Source organism: Phalacrocorax aristotelis, chromosome 16, assembly GCF_949628215.1.
Source record: "Phalacrocorax aristotelis chromosome 16, bGulAri2.1, whole genome shotgun sequence".
Classification (NCBI taxonomy): Eukaryota; Metazoa; Chordata; class Aves; order Suliformes; family Phalacrocoracidae; genus Phalacrocorax; species Phalacrocorax aristotelis.
In genome coordinates, this window is record NC_134291.1 from 2,600,150 (window position 1) to 2,625,982 (window position 25,833).

General features: G+C 42.7%; 1 protein-coding gene across 2 annotated transcripts in view; it reads right to left on the minus strand.

Annotated features, from left to right (window-relative positions):
• MYH10 (myosin heavy chain 10) overlaps positions 1-25,833 on the minus strand; it is a 108,025-nt gene that overhangs the window by 54,432 nt on the left and 27,760 nt on the right. For both annotated transcript variants that reach the window (XM_075111409.1, XM_075111410.1), the window contains exons 4-5: positions 14,398-14,425; positions 654-756 (exon numbers count right to left, since the gene is read on the minus strand). In XM_075111409.1, coding sequence (XP_074967510.1) covers positions 654-756; positions 14,398-14,425 — 131 coding nt within the window. The remainder of the gene's footprint in view (positions 1-653; positions 757-14,397; positions 14,426-25,833) is intronic.

Below are 25,833 nucleotides of genomic sequence, written 5' to 3' on the forward strand. Positions count from 1 at the left end.
GATATTGAAACCCATTCATATTTTTTAAAGCAAAGAATTACTAAAAATTCAGTGTAAGTTTTGAAGTCTGGCAGTAAATCTGAAGAAAGTTCTACATAAAATCAGAGTTAGTGACAAGTTACAAAAAACCCCAAGATTCTCTGGCAAAGTGTATACTCTGTTGTTTGTAGTGTAATAAAGACCGAGATTTTTATCAGCTGCTGCCTTCTAGATATAGCACGTCTAGCGCAGTTGAAGCTTGATGATTTTTCCCATCTACAAGTTAATTTTTGAAAGAGCAAAAAGCTTGTTCACAAGTATAGTGCTGAAAACTGCATCTAGTGGGAACTAAATTCACTAAGAACTGCCCAAGTTACTTAAATTTTTTTGAAAACTGGGGTTTACTGCATCAAAAAGCTTCGATATGCAATAAAGTTTCTTTGTTGCATAAAGCCTTTAATTTCACAACAGAAGTTAAACAGCTAACATTAACCTGAATTTTTGTTGTAACTGCTCATTTCAGGCACTAAAGAGAAAATAATGGTTCAGACAAAGTTACGTGGATCACATTACAGCTTATCTTTAATAAAAGAAGTTGTGGTTTTTTAAAACTACCATGTTTGCATTAAAAAAAAAAAAGAGCAATAAGCAAATGAGAAAATATCCCGACTTACAGGAATATTATGGTCCTTTCTTCCTTTATGGGAGGAAGCAACATGAGCAAGGTATTGAATAACCTTCTTAGTGTTTTCAGTCTTCCCAGCACCAGATTCACCTCTGCAAAACATTTCAGACATTTTCCTCAAAATTCAGTTTCAACAACTTATCAATCCTTTGTTTATAGCAACCTCATTTAATTCCATTTACGGCTTTGACTACGCGACAGACCTTCATTAACCATCTAAAACCAAAAGCACTGATGTCGAAGGGAGCTATAAGGTATTTGTTTGAAATACTTTCTTCATCCTAAAGATCTCCTGAGCATTAAGATGTTGATACAATGAGTAACATTAGTTTGATTAAAAGCTTTTGACTATATGCCTGGATTCCTTTGTTACTTTAAGTAACAAGAAACAGACTTGCCCTCTGCCTTCATCGCAAGGCCAGAGACAGAATTTTTCAGAGTGCAGATACATATATATTATTTTTTTAAAATCATTATATATATACACGCGCTTTTATATTTAGCATCGTTTTAATATATTTTATATTCCAGGAGCTGGTTATGCAAATTACCAAGTTGACAGAAACATTCCATATCTTTAGAAGCCAGTTTCAAAGTACAGCAAAACACATCTTGAACAGATTCTTTGCAGTGCTCACCACAGACTTTTTGCTAGTTTGAAGATATATTTATGGCTACAGGGCTACGTGAATTCATTAAGAAATGAATTTATTAGTGCAGAGCGCTACAGTATGCGGATGAATAAAGACAGCAAATGCACATTTCATTTTTAAGACAGAGGCAGATTTAAAGCAGAACATGTTTAGACAGAATTTATTGCAAGGTTTACATATGGGATATTCTAGGCAGGAAATGTGACCAAGTTCACATCACAGCAATGACAAGTGATGTTACTACAGCTTGTGTCCCACCCCCGCCTCCCCCCTCCCCCGTGTTTTTGTGTGTTGTTTTTTTTTTTAACCCTAGGTCTGGTCTTCAGATAAATGCACACAAAGGCATTACCAGGCCTAACTCAGCCATCATTCAATGGCAGCAAAGTACTGGAGAAAGAGCCCATTTCAAGTGAGACAGCGTCTGCCTCTAGCAACTCTGAAGTTCACGAAGCTAGAAAGGATTTTATTATGGGGTTTTGCATGGAAAGAGTGAAAGTACTTCTGTTATTCAACAGTTGTTCAGAAATTAACACTTGGAAGCCAATTACTTTGTAGGAATGACAAGTGCACATCTTGTGTTCCTGAATGCTTCTCAGCTAAGATACTTATAATGGAAATGTTAATTTACACAGGGGAAATCTAAGCACATTCTTCTGCAGTCTTCATAAATACCTTCCTCCACTAGGCTGCATTCACTTAGGTATTTAGTACCTTCAGACCTGCACTTCTTGAACAGACAGGCAGCTTAGAAGCATCCCTATCCTCACAGTACACTTAACATCTGCAAAAATGAGACAATATAGCACTTGAAATTTCAACTTTGCATATACAGAAAGGATATTACTCCAGATTTTCAAAGACAATGGACTCAAACAATCTCATTTCTTCTTACCTTCCAATCCTCTTACATCATGGAAAGCCCACAGGGCAACTGCAATAGAGAGGTGGCCTCTTGCTAAGAGATGGGAGTATGTGCATTTCTCCATCCATGAGCAAGAAGTAATGGGGACTGAAGCAGCTCACTCACGGCTGTTTCGCTAACTCATGACAGCGGAGGAGCCTACAAGAGCCAGGTATGAGCTCCAGGGGAGACAGCTCATCTGGTTGACCCGACAGAACAGTATCACCCCTAGGTTTTGCAGGAGAAAGCTTTTAACTGAAAACACTGAGCAAAATGGTTCTGCAGACAGCCTGCGGGATGTTTATCCCGTGCCACACTGTGGTCTGCACTACTAGAGGGTTACCAAGGCACCCGATTTTAGTGGTGGCATCTGCTTCCTCAAAGCAACTACATCAACCTGCCTGAAATGATTTTTGTTCCATCTTCCTCCCAACAAGACAAACATCATTGGAAAATAATACAGAAGATGAAAGATTAGAAATCACTGTACTCAATCACTCAAAACTTTCCAGAGACAGAGAGGGTAGTTCCCTTAAAACTTGTTGACTAGGCTAGCTTTGCTCATTGCATGAAAAAACTTGGGAAGCATTACCTAAGGGGCTGGTTACAAGGAAAATCACTCTGAGAATTAGCTAATGGATAACTGGGTTTCCTTTTTGCCAAGATACCATCAATATGCAACACAGAAACTGGGTGTACTTTGGGACTGCTACAAGTGGAACAACACACTTCGACTCTTAATGAAAAATCCCAGAGCCACCACACACAAGACAAACGTGAAGACTGATAAGCAGGGGGAAAAAAAAAAAAGGCCTCAGATGCCAATTCTTGCTTCCCAAGTCTTTATTTCCAGTTTCCCTCTTACTGCAGTGTTTACATTAACATAATTCATTACTATAAGCAATAATAAAAGCAGTCTTGCCTGTTTCTAGATGTGTATTAAAATATGCTTAATGCTAAAACTATTCCAGCAGGTAAGAGAAGTAAGAAAATAAGTATGGCAAAAATATATATTTACATTCTAAAACAATACTATTTGTTCTTATTGTCATCAGAGCTTGGGAACGCATTATTAGCCGTGCCTTTAAAACTAGATAAATAATCTTTTTTGTCAAATTACAGAAACAAAGTTTGTTAAATTTTAAAGGAGGAAAATCTACTCTGACACACCCGGTGAAGAGAAAGTGGTACAATAAATACAGTCCAGATGTCGACTTTCTAAAGGGGCAGCACACAGTTTTAGAAGAGTCTGCTAATCAACAAGCTTTTTCTGGCGTACACACCAGTAAAGCTTTGTACAGCACAGGAAGGTCAAAAGCTCGCAATACATTCCTTTCGCTCAAAAGCCTTTAGATCTAATAGTGGGTTTTCTTACAGAAAGTCTCTATGCAAGTTCTCATTCAAAAGCAACACCAATGGATGTTATCATCCTAGCTCTCCTCTCCCTGGAGCTTACAAGTATGCCAAATATTTCCTGCAGGATACACTGTTAGATAGCTCTGCTGCCATATACTATAAAAGAATTAGAAGATTTAGGACAAAGTCCTTTTCATTTATAGAAAGAGTGACATCTGCATACTTTAGTTCTTTCCCAGGAGTGCAAGCACACAGATTATAAAAATAAAATAGAATCCTCTACCTCTATCAACCTGCCCAAAAAAGGTAAGCTTTCAGTAACACTATGTACAATATTTATGGAGCGGAGATGGTATCACGAAGCTAAAGATTAACTTTTTCAAAACCTTGTTTTAATACAACTCAATTAATATGTTACCATAAATTAAACAACTTAAACCCTTGGCTGAGACACCAGCCGTACTTCAGTCAACGGCAGCTTTGCTAATGACTTCAGTGGGGTCATAATTTTACCTCTGTTATTTCAGTCTCAGTTCCACTTCTAGTAGAAACAAAACCTTATGAGGCTGAATTGAAATCCTTTATCAGCTCAAGCCAGGGGCTATGTCGAAAAGTCCATCCAAGTAAGCAAACCATTGTTAGCAATGGCCTCAAGGTGGGAGGTATAAGGTTATTCCATCAATTAACTGAAGGATCTCTCCTGTAGAAACTGTGTTACAGAGAGAGATCAAAGAAAATCTGTCACTGGTAAGTTTATGCAGTATCTGGAGTTAAAGCACTCCTCCCTAGAGCAGCAAAGCTGCTGCTTTGAAGCAGCTTCAAGCACATTTAAAATAGGAAAAGCTTAGCTAGCATGAGCACATTAAGGTTTTTACATGGTTTAAAATACATTGCATGTAATGCTACAGCGTCATTTTCAATAAAGGAAAGTACTCTTCAGGCAAATTCATCTCAGCTACAATTTGGTTAGCAAAACTTAGCGACTGACTTCTCAACCAGCTGCATTTTTACCCTGAGCAACTTGGGCCCAAATCTTGCTGAATGGATTGCCATCTAGAAAACAGGTAAAACAAACATAGCGGGAGACGACTCACAGGTCACAAAGCAAAGAGGCAACAACCAGAAATGGAAGACAGAAGACAGTCACCTGACCTCCAGGAGAGCGGTGTGCTCTTCCCATAGAGCCCACTTATAATGGCAGTTATTCTATGAACAGGACAAATACCTGTCTGGGAAAGACCTGTTCTAAAGGGAAACACTGTTCTAAGGGAAAACAGTAGTGAAGCAGTTGTTTTTCTTATTATCAAGCAGGTTTGAAGCATCTACGCGTCATCTTGCAATACTTAGAGCACTCAGTATGGCAGGACAAGGCAACACCACCTCCTCCTGAACCGGCAAAGGAGTTTCTGGATTTTAGGGAAGTCAAATTAGTTTAGAAGCTGCTTACTGACGTCCTGCTGCAGGGACTGGCACCCTTCCACCACCACCCAGCTAGCCATTAATTTCAGTAGCAGATCAGGGGCTACGCAGGACATGCAGAGAACAGTGCTATGAGTCACGTAAGACAGAAGGACACAAAAACATGTTCAAAGAAAGTTCTGAAATTCAAAGACAGCCTTTTTTTATCTTACTACCTGTGCACAAAGCCCCTAGTGCAAACTAACAATATTTGTAAAGATAAGTATCTGGACTATATTAGGACAGTCAGATGCAATTAGTGTCATCTATCCCATTACAGATCATCTGTGGTTTGGATTACTGAAAAACTAACCAAACAAGCCTGTATTTTCCACGCTAGTAGCCTGGATCACTCGAATCTTTCCCCTGCCCCGGGAGTTTCAGTCTATTTCTATCATTCCTGATCAGCAACAAGGCCTGGGATGAGAAGATCATCTGGGAGCAGAACATCCTTCTGCAAAGGAGAAGTAGCACCACCACCTTGGCACCTGGGCAAGTTCTCCTCAGTGCCCGATTTCACCAGAACACAGCAGTCCCGACCTGCTGCTCACAGGTCCCGTGGCCAGCAACTCCTCATTTCATACAAAGCAGCCACTTACTTAAGGCGCCAAAATATGAAAGTATGTGCTTCAATTGTTTGTAGGAGAAAGTAACTGCGTAAGTAAGAGCCCCAACAATGGTCTTTTGTCCTTCTCACAACAGCAGTTGCAAAGAACAGAAGAGACGCTTATTCTCAGACACAACTGAGCAGATCTTCTGCCAGTTACAAATTAACAGATATTTAAGTCAAGACCTGTAATTAAAAGGACATCTTAATCACTTGGCTAATTTTCTGAAACAAAGAAGTATAACTGATAGTTTGAACTAGCGCAGAAGAGTCACTAATTGGCTTTACTATTTACAAGGCTGCTTTATAGCTCTTTCGTTTCTCTCTAGATGCCTCACATCATCTCAACACCAGTTGTCTAGGGAATGTTACAAGCTGGACTGTAGCCAGAGGTTGTATACAAAAATGCTTGGTATTTGCTCCTGTTGTCCTTTAATAAGCAGCCTCTATTCCCTCCACTCCCCGCCACTCCTACCGAAGCCAGTTCAGATTAGATATCCTTCTACGGGTGCAAACATCTGCTAAACGACTGTTTATCAAGCCCAGCCTCAGTTTTAAGAATACCATAAGCTTGTGGTAAGATTCTCCAATTTAGAACATACTAGCTTAAAAAAAAAGTGCAGTGCAGCACATTTTCATAGTTGACTTTCCAAAAGTCGCCTCGCAGCTAAAGGCAAAGCCAGGAGAGGTTTGCATATTTCTGATTCCCAGTTTACCACAACAGAAATTCTTCATCTTGGTCATCAGCCTCCAACAGCGTGGCATGCCTATTTAACATTGAGACACAGCAATAATCAAAGAGAAACAACAAAACTTTGCAGAATGTCAGCAGCTGCAGCTTCTCCAAGGAAAAAAAAAAGCCTGCAAAGCTGTTTATTACAACTTCACATCTTACAGAAGTGAAAAAACATACAGTGAGGTATGAGCAAATTGCAAAGTTAGTACCACTCTTCTGTAACTGATTTCTTACAGATGCTGGGTTAATACAGGCTGATAATGTGCTCAGAAGCTAGCAGGAACATGAAGTTGCTAGAACTACATGTAATTTCCTTTCTTTGCAGCAAGCTACATTTACAGACAGAAGATCCTAAACAAATTATCATTTGCACTCCAACCAAGGGGAGTGGTTAGATGGAAGTTAGTTAAGTCTAGCTTCCCAGAGAAGTGCTGGCTTTGGGGGTTGCTACTTTGCTTTTTATTTGAAACCTGCACTAAAATACAAAGCAATGGAGAGCTCCAGCAGGCTTACCAACAATTTGTTCGTAGTTAGCATCCCAAGACTAACCATCCAACTTCAAAGCTAAAAAGAATTTATCATCATTATTGTTCAGCTCCCCCATCTCGTCATTAACCAGGTAATAATCTGGCCTTCACCAATGTCTGTCTGATAAATTGTCCATTGGATTCAGGAACTACAGGTGCCTGTGCATATACTCAGGTTGTTGGTGAAAAGCCCAAGGGCACATAAGAAATCACATCACTACTAGCTGAGGAGGTCAGGGTTATACCATGGAGCAGGTAGGATCCTTCTGGACACGGGAAAATGACTTTTGGTTCGCTCTGAGAAAAGTCTCTCTAATACAAGTAACTTCATCAAAAAGTTTCTCCTACAAACTCTGTCCCTGGGGCTCAAGTACTAACCAATTTACAAGGACAGACGTGATTGGGGGAAACGGGAGGGAGCACAGTAAAACAAATAAAGACAAGAAAGGAAATCAGTTCATAAATATACGTAAGATTCTATGCCACTAACTCAAGAATAAAGCCCTGTAGACGAGTCTCTGCAGCAATGTCTATATTTGGCTCCTTAAGAGATGGAGAGCAGAAAGGGAAGAGAACAGAAGGTAACAATGAGGAGAGAGGAAGGCGGCACACCACTTCATGTTCGGAGACAACTCTCTTGTCCTACAGCAAGAGTAGGAAGTCACCTGTGCCATCAAGCCCGGACTGGAGAACTGAGTGACAGCCACATCAGCTAGCAATCTGAGTAATACCCTCCTGGAGAAGCAGCTTCCATGTTAGGTGAAGGACAAGATGTTCTGCTGACACAAGCATCCAGAGAACGCAGCAGGGGTTTGGGTTTTTTTTTCCCTCTCCTGGTGTTAAGTTTGACTTTGAGAAAACATTATTAACTGTAAGATCACCAGTTAATGCAAAACTCTTCATCTTTAGGGCATGTCAGACCCCAGACTCCTCATGGGACATCAGCAGGTGACAAAGCTGAGACAGGAAACCCAAGTAATCCCCCTACCTTCAGAATAATGAGCTGTGATGGGAGGCATGCTTGGAGAGCCACCCGTCAGGGCAGCCCACTCCACGCAGTGCGTTTAGATGAATGCCTGTACCTGCAGCATTTCAATGCAACACAGGTTATTCTTCAGCAGTTCTCTTTGAGGGAAAAAAATTAAGATAATTTTCAAACTGTATTCCTCAAGAAGTTCCACCTGCATATGCCCCCTCTCAACACGTATACTGCCTGCATACTGTCCTGTCATGCAAACAATGACTGCTCTCTGCCTAACTCTGAGCCACCCTGGATCATTAGGCACTGTTACTCCTGAGGCAAAGCATGAATAAATCTCCAAGTGTCTACATGATATCTGAGATAAGAAATTCTTTACTGTAGCTACAAAAGTGGTTTAACTATGTTTGAAAATACACTAAACACCTTAGCAGTTTCATGACGTGTCTGGACACAGCTAGCTGTTTATCAGAGTAGTGACTGCATGAAGGTAACTGCAGTCCTTTCAGGGGAAACAGATGGGTATTTCCCAAAGATCTGGACAAGTGAAGACAATGAAACACTCTCAATGCCAGATTTAAGTCTCACACTTTCATGCCTAGGGTGAAAAATACCATGTGTACCAGATCTAAACCAAGATTCAGTTGTCTATTGAGTCCAGAAGGATCAAAAGGTTAAGGTCCTCTTGCAGATAAGGTAATGACAAAATTGAGAACAAGAGAGTTTAAAGGTTTTTCAAGGGAAGTATGAATGGATTGGACATTCGCTAAGTTAGAACTAAACAAAGGAAGGCGTCTGGAAAAAATGCAGGGATTTTTTGAAGAGGAAGAACCGAAACCAAACCCAAAGGCTTGAGATAGCACCGATCTTACATTTAAGTACGCCCTTGAGAGCAGCACTCCTGACTGTGAGGAAAACAAAAAGGGGCTGGATCCAGAGAGCTGTGAGGTGTCACAGAATCCCAGGTTGGAAGGGACCTCAGGGACCATCTAGCCCAACCTTTCTAGGCAGAGCACAGCCTAGACAAGATGGCCCAGCACCCTGTCCAGACGACTCTTGAAGGTGCCCAACGTGGCCGAGCCAACCCCTTCCCTGGGGAGATTATTCCAATGGTGACTGTCCTCACTGTGAAAAATTTCCCTCTCGTGTCCAACCGGAATCTCCCCAAGAGCAACTTGTGTCCATCACCCTTGTCCTCTCCATGGGACTCCGTGTAAAAAGGGAGTCTCCATCTTCTTTGTAGCTGCCCCGTAAGTACTGGTACACGGTGATGAGATCCCCTCTGAGCCTCCTTTTCTCAAGGCTGAACAAACCCAGCTCTCCCAGCCTAGCCTTGTACAGCAGCTTCCCAGTCCTCTGATCATCCTGGTGGCCCTTCTCTGGGCCCCTTCCAGCCTGGCCACATCCTTTTTGTACAGCGGGGACCAGAACTGGACACAGGACTCCAGGTGTGGCACGACAAGCGCTGAGTAGAGCGGGATGATGACTTCTTTCTCTCTGCTGGCGATGCCCTTTTTGATGCAGCCCAGCATCCTGTTGGCCTTCTTGGCCACAGCAGCCACTGTTCGCTCCTGTTGAGCTTCCTGCCCACCAGGACCCCCAGGTCCCTTTCCACAGAGCTGCTCTCCAGCCAGGTGGATCCCAGTCTGGGCTGCACTCCTGGATTATGTTTTCCCAGGTGCAAGACCTTACACTTCTCCTTGAACTTCCTAAGTTTCTTGTTGGCCCACTCTTCCAGCCTATCCAGATCTCCCTGCAGAGCAGCTCTCCCTTCTGGAATGGCTACTTCCCCACTCAACTTGGTGTCATCTGCAAACTTCATCAGGCTACATTTCATCCCGTTATCCAGATCACTTATAAAGATGTTGAATAACATTGGGCCCAATATGGATCCCTGGGGGCCTCCACGTGTGACAGGTCATCACTTGGAAAATTAGCTATTTACCACCACCCTTTGGGTGCAGCCTGTCAGCCAGTTCCCCACCCACTGCACAGACCACTTGTCTAGGCCATAACGCATTAATTTCTCCAGGAGGAGGCTGAAGGGGAGCATACCAAAGGACTTGGAGAAGTCCAGGTGGACAATGTCCACTGCCTGCCCCATGTCAACCAGGCAAGTCACTTTGTCATAGAAGGCCACCAGGTTTGTCAAGCATGACCTGCATTTAGTGAAGCCGTGTTGGCTTTTCCCAAAATCACATGCTTCATTTGACTTGTGATAGCCCTCAGGAGGATTCGTTCCATAACTTTCCCAGGGATTGAAGTAAGGCTGATGGGCCTATAGTTACCCAGATCCTCCCTTAAGCCTTTCTGGTAGATAGGGGTAACGTTTGCCTTCCTCCAGTCCTCTGGGACATCCCCCATTCTCCATGATTTCTCGAAGATCATGGAGAGTGGCCTTGCAGTGAAGTCAGCCAGCTCTCTCAACACCCTTGGGTAGATATAGCCAGGGCCCATTGATTTGTAGGGGTCAAGCAATTCATATACTAACTCTTCCTTCACTGATGGTGGGTCGGTGTTTGGATCAACCAGCAATTTTGTTCCCAAAGCCTGGGACCCAACAGTGTTGGTAAAGACAGAGGTGAAGAAGGTGTTGAGGACCTCTGCCTTTTCAGCATCATTGGTGATTGACTCTCCTTTTCCGTTTAACAGTGGGCCTATGTTTTCCTTCTTTTTCTGCTTATGGTTGACATGTCTGAAGAAACCTTTTATTTTTCACATCTACAGCTAGTTTCAATTCGAGCTGGGCTTTTGCTTTTCTAACTGCATCTCTGCACGCTCTGGCAATGCCCTTGTAGCTCTTGGCAGATAATCCTCCACTTCTCCATCTCTGGTATGCTTCCCTTTTGGATTTGAGTAGACCCAGGAGGTCATGGTTGAGCCATGGAGGAAATTCAGATAATATTACTGAAGAGCTGACCTGGTCTCCTGCTCTAAAGGCTATGGAAGGCAAAAAAAACAAGGAAACTTGATCAACTAGAGGGAGGGAGAGACAGGTGAAGATGTTAACGAGACAGACCATCAAGCAATGGGAGAGACTCATCTCCAGATGGACACAAGGACAATTACGGTCAAGAGAGTTGGAGACAGGAAAATGACAGGGACACCACAACTGTCCACTCATCTAAGCACACAAGTCAAGGGATGTTTTCTTTCTCGGTAGCTAGCTTGAAACACTCCTACTGGAGAGAAGAAAAAGTATTCTGAGGACTTTCAGCTCTACTAAAGATCAGGGTCAATCAGATGATCCAGGTCCTGAGACAACAAGTTTGGGATGAGGAGATGTCTCAAGCCTTTTATGAACTGCCAAAGGACTTTCTGAAACTGCCTCCAGTGCGGTTAAGACACTCCTTCCACCTTATTTAGTCCTGCCTTAGATTAAGACCTGTAAAACCAGTGGCGTGGAAGGGAAACACACACAGGTCACCTTTTCACCACAGGATCAGCAATGCAACAGAAGTCCTGGACACTAGGCCGCTCTTGACCAAAACATGAGACTTCCTTTCAGCCTGCTACACAAGGGAGTTTGCCATGGCCTTGTCCTATTCATGAAGAGGATTTAATATCCCATCCAGCCAGATGTCAAGTAGAGTCAATAATACAAACCTGACAAAAGAATACAGCTGTCCCATGAAGCCCATGGGGGAAACCACATTAGGGACAGTACCACAGCAGACAGCTGCCCTTGTAGTTTATTTGTTCAAAAGATACACACTGGGGAGTGCAAATGGGTTTGATGGCACTTCTCTCTGAACTGGACACAGAGCTGAAAAACAGCCCAAGACAAACCTAGTTTAAGAGAAGTGTTTATTAACCTGAACAGCAGTCTGGTAAGCCCTACTCTCCTTTTTTATGGTCAGGATCTAAATGGTGCTGATGATTAGACAGCGTTAATAAGGTCTCCCGGGCTATAGTGGAACCTTGGTGTTCAACTTCAAGGCAACAGAAACGCCTTGGATCCTAGCATCTATCACCTCACGTATCTTCATATTCTCAAAATTTAAGACCTAGACTGGATGGTCTTCAGTCCTGTAAGCCCAGTTTGGAGACATGACTCCTTACCTTTCATAATTCCGAGGCCACAGATCTGTCCACATTACTAAGGAAATCTGTATTTCCTTGTAAACCACATTCAGGGACATTGATCTGTTTAACCTGGTTTTCCTTTATGTTGCTATGTAAGTACTTCAGGAAGAAACGCAAGTTAAAGAGGCAAGACAGCCAATAGAGCCTGGAATCTGTTGCTCAAACTCAGCTTTATTAAGACTCCACCACACTTCTGTTAAGTGTAGCCTTTAACACTGGTACAACCAAGACACTGAATTAAAGGTAGCAAAACTTGTCCAGTGTCAGGGTACTTCGACACTTAGTTTTGTGATATGATTTCAGGACAGTGTTAAAATCCTTCAGAGGTGTGCTATTCACTGCTTCTTAGCACCAGCTTTGAAATTTTACATGGAGTAGTAGATTTGTCACCAAACATTCTACATGTCCAACAGAGGGCCATCTCTGAGGGTCTTAACATTAGGACTGCACTCAGAGCAGCCCCAGACTTCAGTAGTGGATGGTCGCATTCACCTGAGGTCTGATTGTAAGGACGTGTGTCCATTCCGCACCCCTCACCACCTGGAAGAAAGATTCTGTCTGGAAATGGATTTATGGAAAGCAGTTTGTCAACTGCCTAACCAGGATGTGGAGCTGTCACAAGGTCCAGGCATTTCCTGCTGAAGTGTGCTGTACCGGATATACACCACGGTTCAATTGCCTATTCAGTACAGAAGGATCAAAAGCTTACAGTAACCTTACAGGTGAGGTAATAACAAAATCGAAGGCAAGAGAGCTTAAAGGCTTTCCAATTTGCAAAAGAACAGATCAGACATTCACTAAATCCTGTAGCACTGCCATTCCATCCTTTGTGGTCTCGGCTGACCAGGTAAAGGAGTGTAAGGTTCATGCATAGGCATAAAACATGAAGCTACTTCAAAAAAATTCACCTGGGGCAAGCACATACTGTCGAAGGATCCACAAACACACCAGAACAAAGCATTTCTTTTAGCTCTGGGATCCCATCCCTGCTTTGAGGGCTGTTTTGTACATTGCACATGAGGTAGTCATCACATGAAAACAAGAGTCCTACCTAAGAGTAGGAACCAGAGCTAGACAAGCCTGTGTTAACCGTATCAACTTTTATCTCAGCTATAGAACTGTATTTGCTTCTGTGTCCTTGGGCCCCATGAATCTTATATTCATAGTATCCATAGTTCAAAAGAGCACGGCTTGAAAGGGTCCACCTTCGGTCTTGGAGAGAATCTGATAGTTAAGGCACTTCCATAGGAAGCAAGAGATGAAGATTTGAATCCTTTCATGCAAGGAAGGAAACTGAACCCAGGTCTCTTTCCAGCAATTAATCTAACCATCGAGCTATTTCAGGAAGCAGGCATCCTCACAAACTATGGCCTCAATGCAGCTGATATGCACTGGCACACAGTATGGTCAACTGATCACATAACCAGTCAGAGGCATGCAAGCTACCCTATCTCCCCTCTCTCCCTCAGATAATTGAGTATGTTAAGTTATACCCAAGACTGCCAACTGCAAGCAGTTTCAGAATGGATCCAAGGTGTGGTTCCACAACACAGATGAGCCATCCTAACCCCCACGCTCCCACCAACAGGGACAGTTCCCCTCCTGCTTGTTCGTACCTCCTGCTTGAGGCTAGTTCTCCTCTGAGCCCACAGAGTGCAAGCCCAGAGAACTAAACTGCTGAAAAGCATCATTTGTGGCAAGGTCGGTTTTCTGCCAGCTTCGCTCCCTGAACTAGTTTATGGTGGCTGCCAAGCCCCAGTGCTAGCATGAGAGGCTGCAGAAACACACCGCCTGTGTGGGAGAGGAAAGGAAACTGGATCACCCCTTTTAACCGCAGCCCAAAGATAGATCACCTCAGTAGCGTCATAAGCCTGGAAGCACATTTGTACCCTTCCAACTACCCCACCGTTGCATTTCCAGACCCCAGAGAAATTTAAGCTGAAGCCAGAAGTTTGCTCCTGGGTGGGGCAAACTCAGGTACACACAGAGGAAGCAAAAGGAAACCTTAGTGTCAACTTGTTCAGAGTTCTCCCGTCTAAAGCAGATCCAAAGCTAAGCTGTTGCTCAGCAGGGTTTCTAGACCAACTTTTGATTCACGTCCCCCTCGGGCGCTACACACCGAGTAGTTACAGCACAGCATTTCAGACAGATGTACACTTTTTAAAGCTTTTTGTTTCTGATTCAGATCTCTTGACTGACATTTTTAGACTATATTTCTTAAATGGCACACGCCCGTAAAACTTTCAGTAAGGTGAATTACAGTATTAAAATAATATATCCCCACATTAAATATCACTTCATGCTACACCTTTAAGCATTAGTCACTGCCTGTCAAGATTAAAGACAAAGTTTGGTACAGCTGTAGTAGTCAAAAGACCCCTTTCACAACACAGATTTCCAAAAATGCCCAAGAGAAAAGCGTTCACTTACGTGCAGAGAATTGATTGGTCCTCACGGTCTGCAAAACAAGAACAAACAGGGTTATAGTTTGTTTACACTGTCCGGTAATTTGCAATAGAGTTTCTTTTAAATTAATATTTTTAAAAATTCAGCTTTTCAGCTGAAGAATTCTAAGGACACTCTCAAGGAATTTTAATAATATCCTTTAAACATCCTAGTTCACACACACCCCTCTCAAACAACAGCTTAGACAATCCTAAAAGTTCTGCTATTTTATATAATAAAGCCAAAATTCGTTAAATTTAATAGCAATCCACAGTAATCTTTTAAACCATACTTTCAGACAAAGCTGCCCCAATAACTTTTACTCTGTATGTACCATTTCACAGATTAATCAAATTATTTAAAATCTTAAGTATTAAGCAAGGAGGAAAAAAGTTTCAAGTACACAATACTGATGACCAGACACTTGGAAACAGCACTAACATCTCCAGCAAAGAAGTGCTTTACTCTACAGCTTCCCCCCAGCTCCCTTTTTTAAATGAACACATGACCCTAAACTGCCTCCATAATTTAGCTTATTCATTAAAGACTTGTCAAAAAGACATCCAGGGAAACAGTGAACAGAGCCGAACTCCACAATATGGTGTGGCTCAGCACTTGTGACACCCACTGCCGCACTCATGACCTTTGAAAAGAACGCCTGAAGGTCAGTTATAGCCTGCGAGAGGTAGTTCATAATTACAGGATCTTTACAGAATATATTTCAACATCATACACTCTATATTAAAAATCATATTATCAAAACATTCGAATATCCCTGCAAAAGAGTAAAACATTTCAGTTAAAGGTGTTCTCCACCCTCTGTTTGAGCCAGGGTTTTCAATGAGTTCAACATCTTTTTCATAAATCTGCATCACAAAGGCCTTGCTTTACACCTCAACTCTTTGTCACTAGCTCCAAGAGAACACAATCACCTCCTGCAAGCTCGGAACCTCAGACAGGTTCTCTCTTCTGATCGGTAATTTGTAATGGATTACATTTTAATAAATGAAACCAAGCCTTATTTTGTGCAAGCATAAAGCTCAGGACTCCATGTTAGACTTTAGACTCCCTGCCACTCTCTGCATCTTCTCCTTGAACACAAGGCTCTGAGGGACCACAGAAGAGGGAGCAATTGCCTTGTGATGATCATTATTCCTTCTGGGACACAGAGTTCAACACCAGCAGGATGAACAGACAGCTTCAGTTGCTACAAGGCAACTTCCCCACATGCTTAACAGATCTGAAACAGATCTATGTCCGTATATACAACCTCAATATACTTATTAGCATTTCTGATAAGCAGAATAATGGGAGCAATATTTCACATTGTTGCTAAATGGGTCCAGAAAAGCTATTGTTAAACGGAGTTGCAAGTCACTGCTGAGTTTTGCTGACAGTGTGAAACCAGTCATCCTACCTACGTAACGAGCAGAGTTCATAGTGCTGTTGAATAACAGTTAGTATTGAAGCAGAATTTCAACTTTAGCTAAGTAACATGTGAAAAAAAAATTAAAAATCCAGCAGCGAGCTGTGTTTCCCCCCATCACGCTGCCCGATGGACAACCCGGACACAAAGCCAGGTCGTGTTGAGCCGCACCAGCTCCCTGAGCAGGCTTGCCGCACAGCGGCAGAAATACAAGCTTCAGCACAGCTAGGCAGGACGGCCGCTCAGGCAGAGACGGGCGCCTGGATTTAGATCAGCGCAGGCTGCCAGGGAACCTGGCGACTGGGGTACGCAGCCAAAACAGAGAGAGGCTGCAGCTGAAGGGACAATCGTGTCCTGTCGCCTTCCTCCAGCTGTGCCAGCGCTCATGTCATCCATGTAGCACAGCCAAGGGGGGAGCAGAAAAGCTGCCTGACAAACTGCTTCTTGGTCTGATTTGTGTTGAGCTGGATCAGGGCCCTTCTACACTGCACGACTGTACAAACACCTGCGCTGGCGAAAGGGAGACCCGAGGTCCCCTTTCTACATAGCAGCTCCAATTTATCCCAGATCAAAAGGGGTGTTCACGCAGACACAACGCATCTAAGCAAGCAAACCAGCTAAAAAAGGCCAGGTCTCCACAAAATATTGCTATTTCAATTAGTTTATGAATAGAAAGTTTGAAGCCACGAAGTCTTTCAAAGGAGACAGATGCTACTGAGCATTGCCACAGCTGGCTGAACCAGAGGCTTGTGGACTGCACCACTGGCAAGTCCTAGACTACAATTTAACACCAAGCGTGACAGAAAATTACATGCTTTCTGACTGAAAAATGTTAAATACATGCAAAAGGTTGTACTTTGAAGTCCTTGTACTATCTTGTTCAAAACTGGTAAGAAATACCAGCGATCCTCTTGCCCATCAGGCAGACAAACTGCATTGGGCTGCACTTCACCAGGAGCCCAAACCAAATGCTGCACCCCTGGGACCATCTGTGTCCTGCAGACGTTAGAGCCAGAAATCCTGCCTCTAGGGTAACAAGCAGAACAGAACAATTGTAGCAGGAGAGCAGAATATTAGAGTATTAAAAGTGGGAAAAGAAAATATGATTCAAAAAGTTGGTGCCACTCCTGCCAAGGCTGCAGGGACAGTACCAGATCATTTCCTACATCTGTATGATGCGGAGCAACGCCTGCATGGACACATCAAGAAAAGGAAGGGGGCAGCCTGTGACTCCAAGAAATAAAAGCCAAGAGCACGCAAAAGCAGTGGGAGGATGACAACAGAAACATTAAGAGAACACTCTAAAAAAGTTTTTGTTCTTCTGGTTTTAATATACAGCAGCTGGTCTTGCAAGTCCTATCAGAAATAACTTTCTTGGTACCAGCAGGAGACAAACCCCAGAACTGCAGCAGGCGCACGGACTGTATGCCCCGTTGTCAGCATAAACTGGAAAAAAGCACAGCCTTCTGACCCTGACCTGTTCCCGGGGTAGCTAACAGTGACTGTGCGCCTCACGGGCAGCTCCGCACACCAGCGAACGTAGGACAGTACAAATCATCTGTTCTTTTAGAATAAATTGCTGAATGAATGCCAAGTTGGTAGCATGAGTGCCTAGATCTAATATTTATTGAGACATTTTCTGAAGTGACAACTGGATTTCCCCCTTTCTCACTTCCCAAGAATAACTCCTCTCTAATTTTGTCACAGTAACTAGGCCACTTCGTCAAAAAAATACAGTCCCCTCTAAACTATAGCTCTTAAGTTTTTAAGAAGTGATAAACTGAAGAACACAGGTAACATTTGCCTTGAAATCAAAAATCAGTTTATCTGAAAGCAATGTGCACTTGTCAACGCTTTGTATCATGACATGTTTTACCTGTCGATTTACCACGCTAAGCTAGTGTTCCACAGCATGCAAGACACTGTATAAATGAATTTTCTTACCCAATTAGTCCTAGAAAAAGTTTACAAGTCCAGACAGCCGTATTTGTCACTGCCGGAAGCTCCAGCAAGTGCAGCAGAGCTTTCTTTATCTTCTATGGCCAGGAGCCCAAACTGACACAGACCTTATGAAGAAGTCATCAGGTACCCAAGTATGTTACTCCAAGTCCATCGTTCTATGCCCATCTGGGCTCTGAACCTCACAAACCAGGAAAGTGGCAGTAAGACAACACAAGCCTTGAGTTCTGCCTTCTGATCACTTACTTGTGCTAATTGCCTGTTCTGGCACCTCGCACTCAACTAACAGAATTACAGCTTGAAGGCTGAGGACACTGCTTCATGCATTGTCAAATGCCAGATGTCTTTTGGCCCAAGAAAAAGAGCTGACCTCTCCAGACTCATTCTGAAACAGGTTCTGACAAAAGTACTGATACAGAAAAGGTATTTATGGCTTAATTATTTTGATTTTTCTCTTCCCCCACATAACACAATTTATCTGCAGTCTTGAGCCTGTGAGCCTGCCTTCTGAAAGAACTGAGCCCTTATCCAGCACTTTTGCCAGACCGGTTATCTGGGGCAGGAAAGAAACACTAAACTTCTCATCCTTGGACATGCACCTCAATAATACTCCCAAAAATCCCTGTGTGATTCTCTGTGACCCAGCTCCAACCTGAAGGGCAGCAGGCAGCCCACAAGACAGACTTTTTTTTTCTTTATGACAGAGAACATGCCTAAGCCTTAAAAATAATCTGCCATCCTTTGCAAAAGTTTTAGTTGTAATTTTTTATTAAAGCCAGTGCTTTGTGGTGGTTGCTCATGGAAACCTAAGAGTATTTGGAAAACACTGAAATTTCTACATGGGTCTTGTGATTCTTAAAAACAGACCAAAAACATCTCTCTAGCAAAGCCTTCATGAGATAACGTCACTAGGAAACAGATTTGTAGGAATATATAAAGATTAGACCAATTCAGCAAAATCCCTTGGGATTTATAAGCAAATTGCAGCAGTGAAAAGCAGAACAAGATAGTGGACAATCCTCATCTCCAACTTATAGAGCAACTGAAATAGGAAATACAGATAGATTACTCTGATGAATAGCATTAGAAAATTTGACATTAGTTGCCTCTGCTACGCCACACAAAGGGTGAGAGGGTGTATTAGTCTGGAATGGTCGATGCTCTGGACAGAGTCACAACAGGTTCATTACATTTTGAGCACAAAAGTAGACAATTTAGGGGGGAAAGCACCTATAAGACAACTTAGATCACAACTTTTGCTATCAGCATAAATATCTTTCAAGTTACTCCCATATAACCCCACACAGTTTCATTGTAAGGCTGAGCCAAACTAACAACTTCCAGTCTCTTAGGGAAAGGTCTAGCACATTTCTGCTGTACCAGCAGCAGTTTCTGTCCTCCGAGCAGACTCTCATGCTTGTCTGATCATAGGTTAAAGAAGCTCACTAATCAAAGGCACTCAGTAAGTCAATTTAACTCAGTCAGATGAACATGAGGACAAGTATGTGGTAGGAGGAGGCAAAATAAGAGGACCAAGCTCTCAGTTCAAGCTACATCATAAGACCAACCCTTTGGTTTTAAACCAATCCAAAAGTCCCACTGGAATCTATCACTTCACTTTAGAGATACACAGCTTGGATTTAAATGTATCTCAAGGCCTTCAAACTACACTGAGGACTGTGACATTCAAGTAGCACAGAGAAGGGTTACTATGATATTCCTAATTTAAAAACAAAGTTTCCAAATGATGCATAGTCTATGAACAAAAACAAATTTTTGTTTTCTGCTTATAAAATAAGCTTTCTGTAGACTAGTACATCCTTTTGAATGGAAGAATTTGGAAGCACAAAGGCAACACAACCTGACACTAGCCTTAGGCTGAAGTTCCCCACTGCTGTAATTCAACTTGAGCTGCCCAGTTTCACCATCCCACTCCTGCCTTTGAACCAGCAGCCGACTATGCAGATGCACGTGATGCTAGTTCGAGTAGCTGATAGAACTAACAAAATTTCGTTTTCAACCAGATCAGCTCCCTGATCCAGTTTGTAACACAGCCAGGCGAATGCTGGAATTAGTGTACGAACGCGAGAGGACCACCTCCTGTACCAGCCACCCACGCTCTGGCCACCCTAAAGCTACCTCAGACGCCCCCTCCCCAGCTCAGGTGAGATGCAGACCGTTCCCAGCCAGGTTGCTGCTGCCAGCAGGTGCCACCTCCTCCACACCCAGCATACATTCACCCTGCCTCCCTTGAGCCACCTCCACCTACCAGGAGCCGATCAGGGAGTCACTAGCAGAAAACTAATTCTATCAAAATATATAAAAGGGGAAAGAAAAAAAGTAGCCAGCAAAAGGGAGATGGATCAACGAACAACAAGAGTGGGTCTTACTCTTTTGGCAGTGGCTAATCGTTAGATCGGCTTACGCTGTATCAAGCTTTATATTTAGCATCTGGAAGTATCAGGCATCGAAGCATTTCTTTCACCCTTGCTCTCCTCCTCCTTTTGCTTCCATGCAAAGGAAGCCTGACCCTCACACCTCAAGGCAAGAGTCAGCTGCTGCATTTAACACCTACTACCGCAGAACTGAAAGATGTCTTACTGATGCAAGAAGCAGCAGCCACGTTAGGGAAACCCAGTCATACAGCACTGAACGGCACAGACACTTTGAAGAGAGGCCAAGGAGAATTACCAGTATACAAGAAGGACCAGAAGAATTACAGCTCTGAAAGCCTTTTTTTCCCTACACTCTCTTAAACCTATTTTGCTCGTCTCCCCCAGAGGAACGTGCTCTGGGGACAGCAGCTGGCAGCTCCTCAAACGAACCTGCTGCTCAGCTGCAAAAGTGTTGCCACGTTTTAATGTTTGAAAATCCAGTAAGAATAGATCCTGAGGTTTACCTTACTATGTATATATAATGAAGTGCATGGAGTTTTGACTGTCAGAATACAAAACGTTTTACTCCACAGCCCTTCTCTCTCCAAACTATGGAAGGATTTTTTCCCCTCCTAACTAACAAACTAGACCTAACAAACCCCCTGTTAACTCGGGAAGGTTCCAGATGTACATTAAACACATTTGTTGGGTAATTGGTTCAGGCAGGATGCTCTGAGAAGTTGTAGCTCAAAGCTAGAGAGTCTGTCTACAAAAGAATTACTGTATTTTAACAAAGCAGCTTTTCTTAAAAGCATGATGTAGTTCTGCTTTGGTCACACTATAGTCATTCATAAATTGATACAAGATAGTCAAACAGAAAAGGAAAAATCTGTCTTCAAGTTTCCTACTGAAAGTGAAAGGCAGGAGCATTGGAAGGACAGAAGTTTTATCACAGAACAGAGGTTACAAGTGAACGGACGCCCACCCTCTCCAACTGTCTTTGCTCCCATTGCCCTTTACTATATTGAGATTTTAAGTATTGCAAAAGCCCAGATCTGCTGTTATACCTCATGGTTTGACTCTGAATGGAAGAAGCTATTCGGAGCTATCCCGCACAGTGAACTGCTCAGCTAGAAAGCCTTTTTTAAGCTAAACACAAATACACAATGAAAACAATTCCACAGATGTATTACTTGCTTTCAGATTTAAGATATTTCTGATTACTTCGACAACAACTACAATTCTTGTCGAACAGTAACTTTCATACAACCATTAACTGCCTTGCAATCCCCCCACCCTTCCTATACGTACTTTCACTTTTGCATTCAGCCTTTAGGTAAGAACATGAAATAAGTGTGCCATGGTAAAAAGGTTAATTCTAGAACAACAGTGGAAATGGAGGTATGTGAGTATTAACCCGCCACCCTGAGTTAGACTGAAAAAAAGCTATGGGCTACTGCACATCCAGCCATCAACCAGCAGGAGATCACGGAGGGGGAAACAGTTCTTATTTGCAGGTATATCAAGGGTTGTCCTTCCTAAAAACCAAGCACAAGACTTGTGCGGATCATTCATTTTGACATAGCCTTTCTTTTATTTCTCCAGAGCATGACATACCTATTCAGCGGTCATAAAACGCCAGCCTCATTTCCATAGCCAGCATAACCAAAACAGTTAATGTTTCTGCTGGGTGGAAGAGGGCAACTGCTCTGATACTTCTCAAATGGGAGTAATTGTCTTTCCAAGAAAAGGCAGTGGTGTAGGGGGAACGGAGGGTTCTTGTTTATTTTTAGACAATATTTAATACTCAGGTGCCACAGCCCATAAACCAAGAAACGCTTGGTTCCCTGGTCAATAGCCTTGTTTGTTGTGGATGTCAGGCTTGGAAGCTCTGTTTGTATTTGCCCTCTGCTGTAGGTGAACAGGCTCAAATATCAAGTCTATTCAAGGACATTTAAAAATTGAATTCCTGACAAGTTTTGTGAAAATGGGTCACTGCCTGGAGGAAGGAGACCTTCCCATCAGCACAGATTTTGCTGGAGCGCTCACACGATTGGGTCATAAATGCTACATGGCATTAGAAAGTACGCAGGTGGCCTGACGATCTGCCATCCTTCGATTCTAAGCTCTGAATAACTTTTTTTTTTTAATTTCTTTTCTTTAAACTATGTCCTGCTGGACTGATAAGCAGGGAAAGAGATCTGGTTACAAGGATGAAGCATGCCTTTATATTTTGTGTTTGCCTTTAAAATGTTGCCTAGTTACTCCATAAACTATCAAACACTTCACACTATGAAGTGACTTGCAACAAACATCTCTAACAAGCGTAACAGGAAGACTGACAGGCACAAGTTTATTTGCTGAGCACCTACCTTACTGCAGACCAAGTACTCCCGACACACAATGAAATTTATGCAAGAGCACTGTTTATCCTATATTTCACCTCTACCTTTAGTTGTGCAATAATCTTTGCTACATACAGCTTAGTCATTCACTCTTCAATGTACATTCTGCAACTTCACAAAAAGACAAGGGCAGTTTACAGGAATACAGTCGGTATTTTGCCAACAGTAGCTCATTAAACATTGAGGTGAACTTTTCAGAAAGCATATAATTTGCTAACACTATAAAGCTGACATTTCAAGTTATTATACTTAAGTTTAATCAAGCCAGTACTGACTATTTAAGGAAGCTGAACCTACACATGCCCAAAGCATCTGATGTGATACATCCACCAATGCTAAAGGAGCTGGACAAGATCTTTGTCAGGTTACCCTCTTTGGGAGGTTTCAAGTGACTAAAAGGATGGAGGCATCACACGTATCTTCAAGAAAGGTGAGTAGGGTCATTGCACAGTCCTCCTTAAAGCTGGAAGGAAACTCTGGAGGTCAGAAGTGATCAAGGACACTGGCACTCTTTAATGGGAAGCCATGTCTCTGGAGGTACCTCGAAACCACATTTATCTTTTCCTTCTTGCCTTGTCATCATCAGCTGCTTCATCTGTTGGTCAGTTTTTACATCCAAGTCTTATTTCTTTGAAATAGTCAAGCAATGAACTTACAGAAAATTCTCATTCTTTGTCCTAGAACATGAAACACTAATTTATACTAAAAGGATCAAATTCAGGGGCACTCCATTCCTCATGGGTATCCAGTGCTTTTAAATATTATTATTCTAAATCTTATCAGTTTTGCTTCATCAGTGCTCAGACACTTTTTCCATGTAACACTGAAAGCCCCAATGCTGGCTCAGACACCAACCCATGAAGAATTACAGCACAACTCTCCCTCCAGCCTGCTAACGTCCACTTCAAAGGCAAATACAACAGTGCTGTTTTAAATCAATTACCAATTCCCCACTTTGTTTACCTAGTATTTCCCATATAGCACAATACAAGACACAGACAGTGTCTACTCTATGTCCCCCACCTAGAAACCAGCCTATATGAGAAAGCTGTCCAGCTGAACTGCCACAAACCACGTTTGACAGATGAGTATTTCACTCCTGCCTCTTTTGTGTACCTCACCTAATTGCTCCAAGGTACCTCCAAGTTTTTAGTGAAGGGCTGAGATAGCACCCCTTCATTGTAGGGTGGGAGCATTGATGTAGACGCTCTATAGGTGTTCCCACTATTTGTGAAGTTAAAATACAAAAGCTTTAACAAAAAAAAAAGCATGGTTCTATCCCTTACCCTAAAAGATCTGAGATAGATTCCAACAGCCCTACTTCAGTTTTGCTTGCTGACTGACGGGTAAGTACGTTAATTATTATCAAATGAAGCACAGCAGAGGTCAATCAAACCTCAGTCATGGTTTACCCTGCAACTTGTTGACAGTGAATACAAGTATTTCTTGCATGTCTACAGCAGACTTCGTGACCACACTCGTTATTCGCCCACTCACCCCAGAGAGCTCAAGCTACTGCACAAGCGCTCGAGCGCAGACATAGCGTGAGTGGCTAACGTAACACAGCATCATCAAACCCTGGAAGAATAAGGCAAGCTACAAACTGAGGCTACTTTAGAAGTCACGAGTTAGGTATTTGCAACATTAGCTTGAAATTACCCAAATTCCTGAAGAAAATTGTGACATTTGTTTTTGGAGTTGCTAGCCAGGGCTGGATCAGCATAAAAGGAGAAAACAAATAGCTGTTAGTCTACGTCCTGCCCACTTAATGAAACTGTGGGTAGCTTCTCCATTACATACCAGATAGAATTTGAATTTTTTTTAGTCCTCATTAAATTTGAAGAAGCTCAAACACAGTTTATGTTTTTGCTGGCAGTCTTTCACTACCTTTATTAACTATCATTAAGAGAAGCTTTACTAAGTCTAACTTAGAAATTAAAAGCGTTGCTACATTTTTGAGCAGAAGTTAATAGGGAACATACTCCTTCCCCTAACAAATTCATTCAAATAGGTATGGATTTATAACAAGACATGCAAACACCCCCAATCTATCCCGTAATACCAAATTTACTTAGCCTGTTGAAACAGGTGACTGCTGTAGTTCAGGACGTGAGAGGAGAATACAAGCCAGCCTTCAGTCTGGAGAAAGACCAGAGAAAACCGCCATGTCCCAAGGGCTGATCCATGCTGTAAGCAGCGGCCGAGATGTACAAACAGCTGATGCATGAAGAGGGAGACAACTTTGACCGTGAGAGTGCTCCTGATGCACCACACCATCGAGCCAGTGGGGCCAGCTACGATGACTTATGTGACTTATTTACCGCCAAAGCCAATGACTGGTTCTCACACAAGCGTTTAATGCAACTTAGCTGACGGGCAGCAACAATCCAGAAGGCAGCAACTTTCTTAAACTGCTCCAGCTAGAGCTGCGAGGACTCACTCACTTATGCTTATTGTTCTTCAAATGACAGAGATGAGCAGTTCTCAGCCTTCCTGGTTTGTGGCTCCCAAAGAGCTTTCCCAGTAAAAACAAGCTGCTCTTAAAACCTTCTAGGCAGGCCATCCCTATGCTTACTTTTCAGTTTTTATTTGCACGCTGCTAAGATTAGTAGGCAGCAAGCCACAGCCCGGTGGAGGTTTATTTAGACTGTAGAGTATTCAGCATAGCAGTGGTTTCTATTCTCCATCAACCCTGCTTAAGTTGTTCTGTTTCCTATGTAGTACAATTTTGCCCAGACAATGGTTACACTGTCGACAAACAATGATTCAAGGAGGTCCTTTAACTGTAATATCTGCCATTCAAGCTCACTCTTTTAACTTTTGCTCTTCTCCTTCCCAAACAAACAAGCAAGCACAAACCACTTCACAACACTGGCTGTGAAACAACTTTTACTCTAGTGGGCTCTCCTAGGTTGTTTCATTATGCCTGCACTCCACAAGTTTGGAAAGATAGCAAGTATGATAACAGTTCATAGCTAGGCTTTCTAACTTCAACACAACACGGTCAGCGGTTTGGCTTTTTGTTCTCAGTGACACATAGGACAGGACACAGCTCACCGAGCACATCACCCCACGCCCAGGAAGGTCAGCCACGCCATGCACACCCCAATGATTTTAACACATGGCCTAGCAATAGCTGGGCTAAACAGTCAAGCATTTTCCTGATGGATATTTTCTACAACCCATAACAAGCCTTTTGATGAGTATGTTTAGCTGAAAATACTTTAAGTCCCAGATTTGCTCTATAGACTTCTTA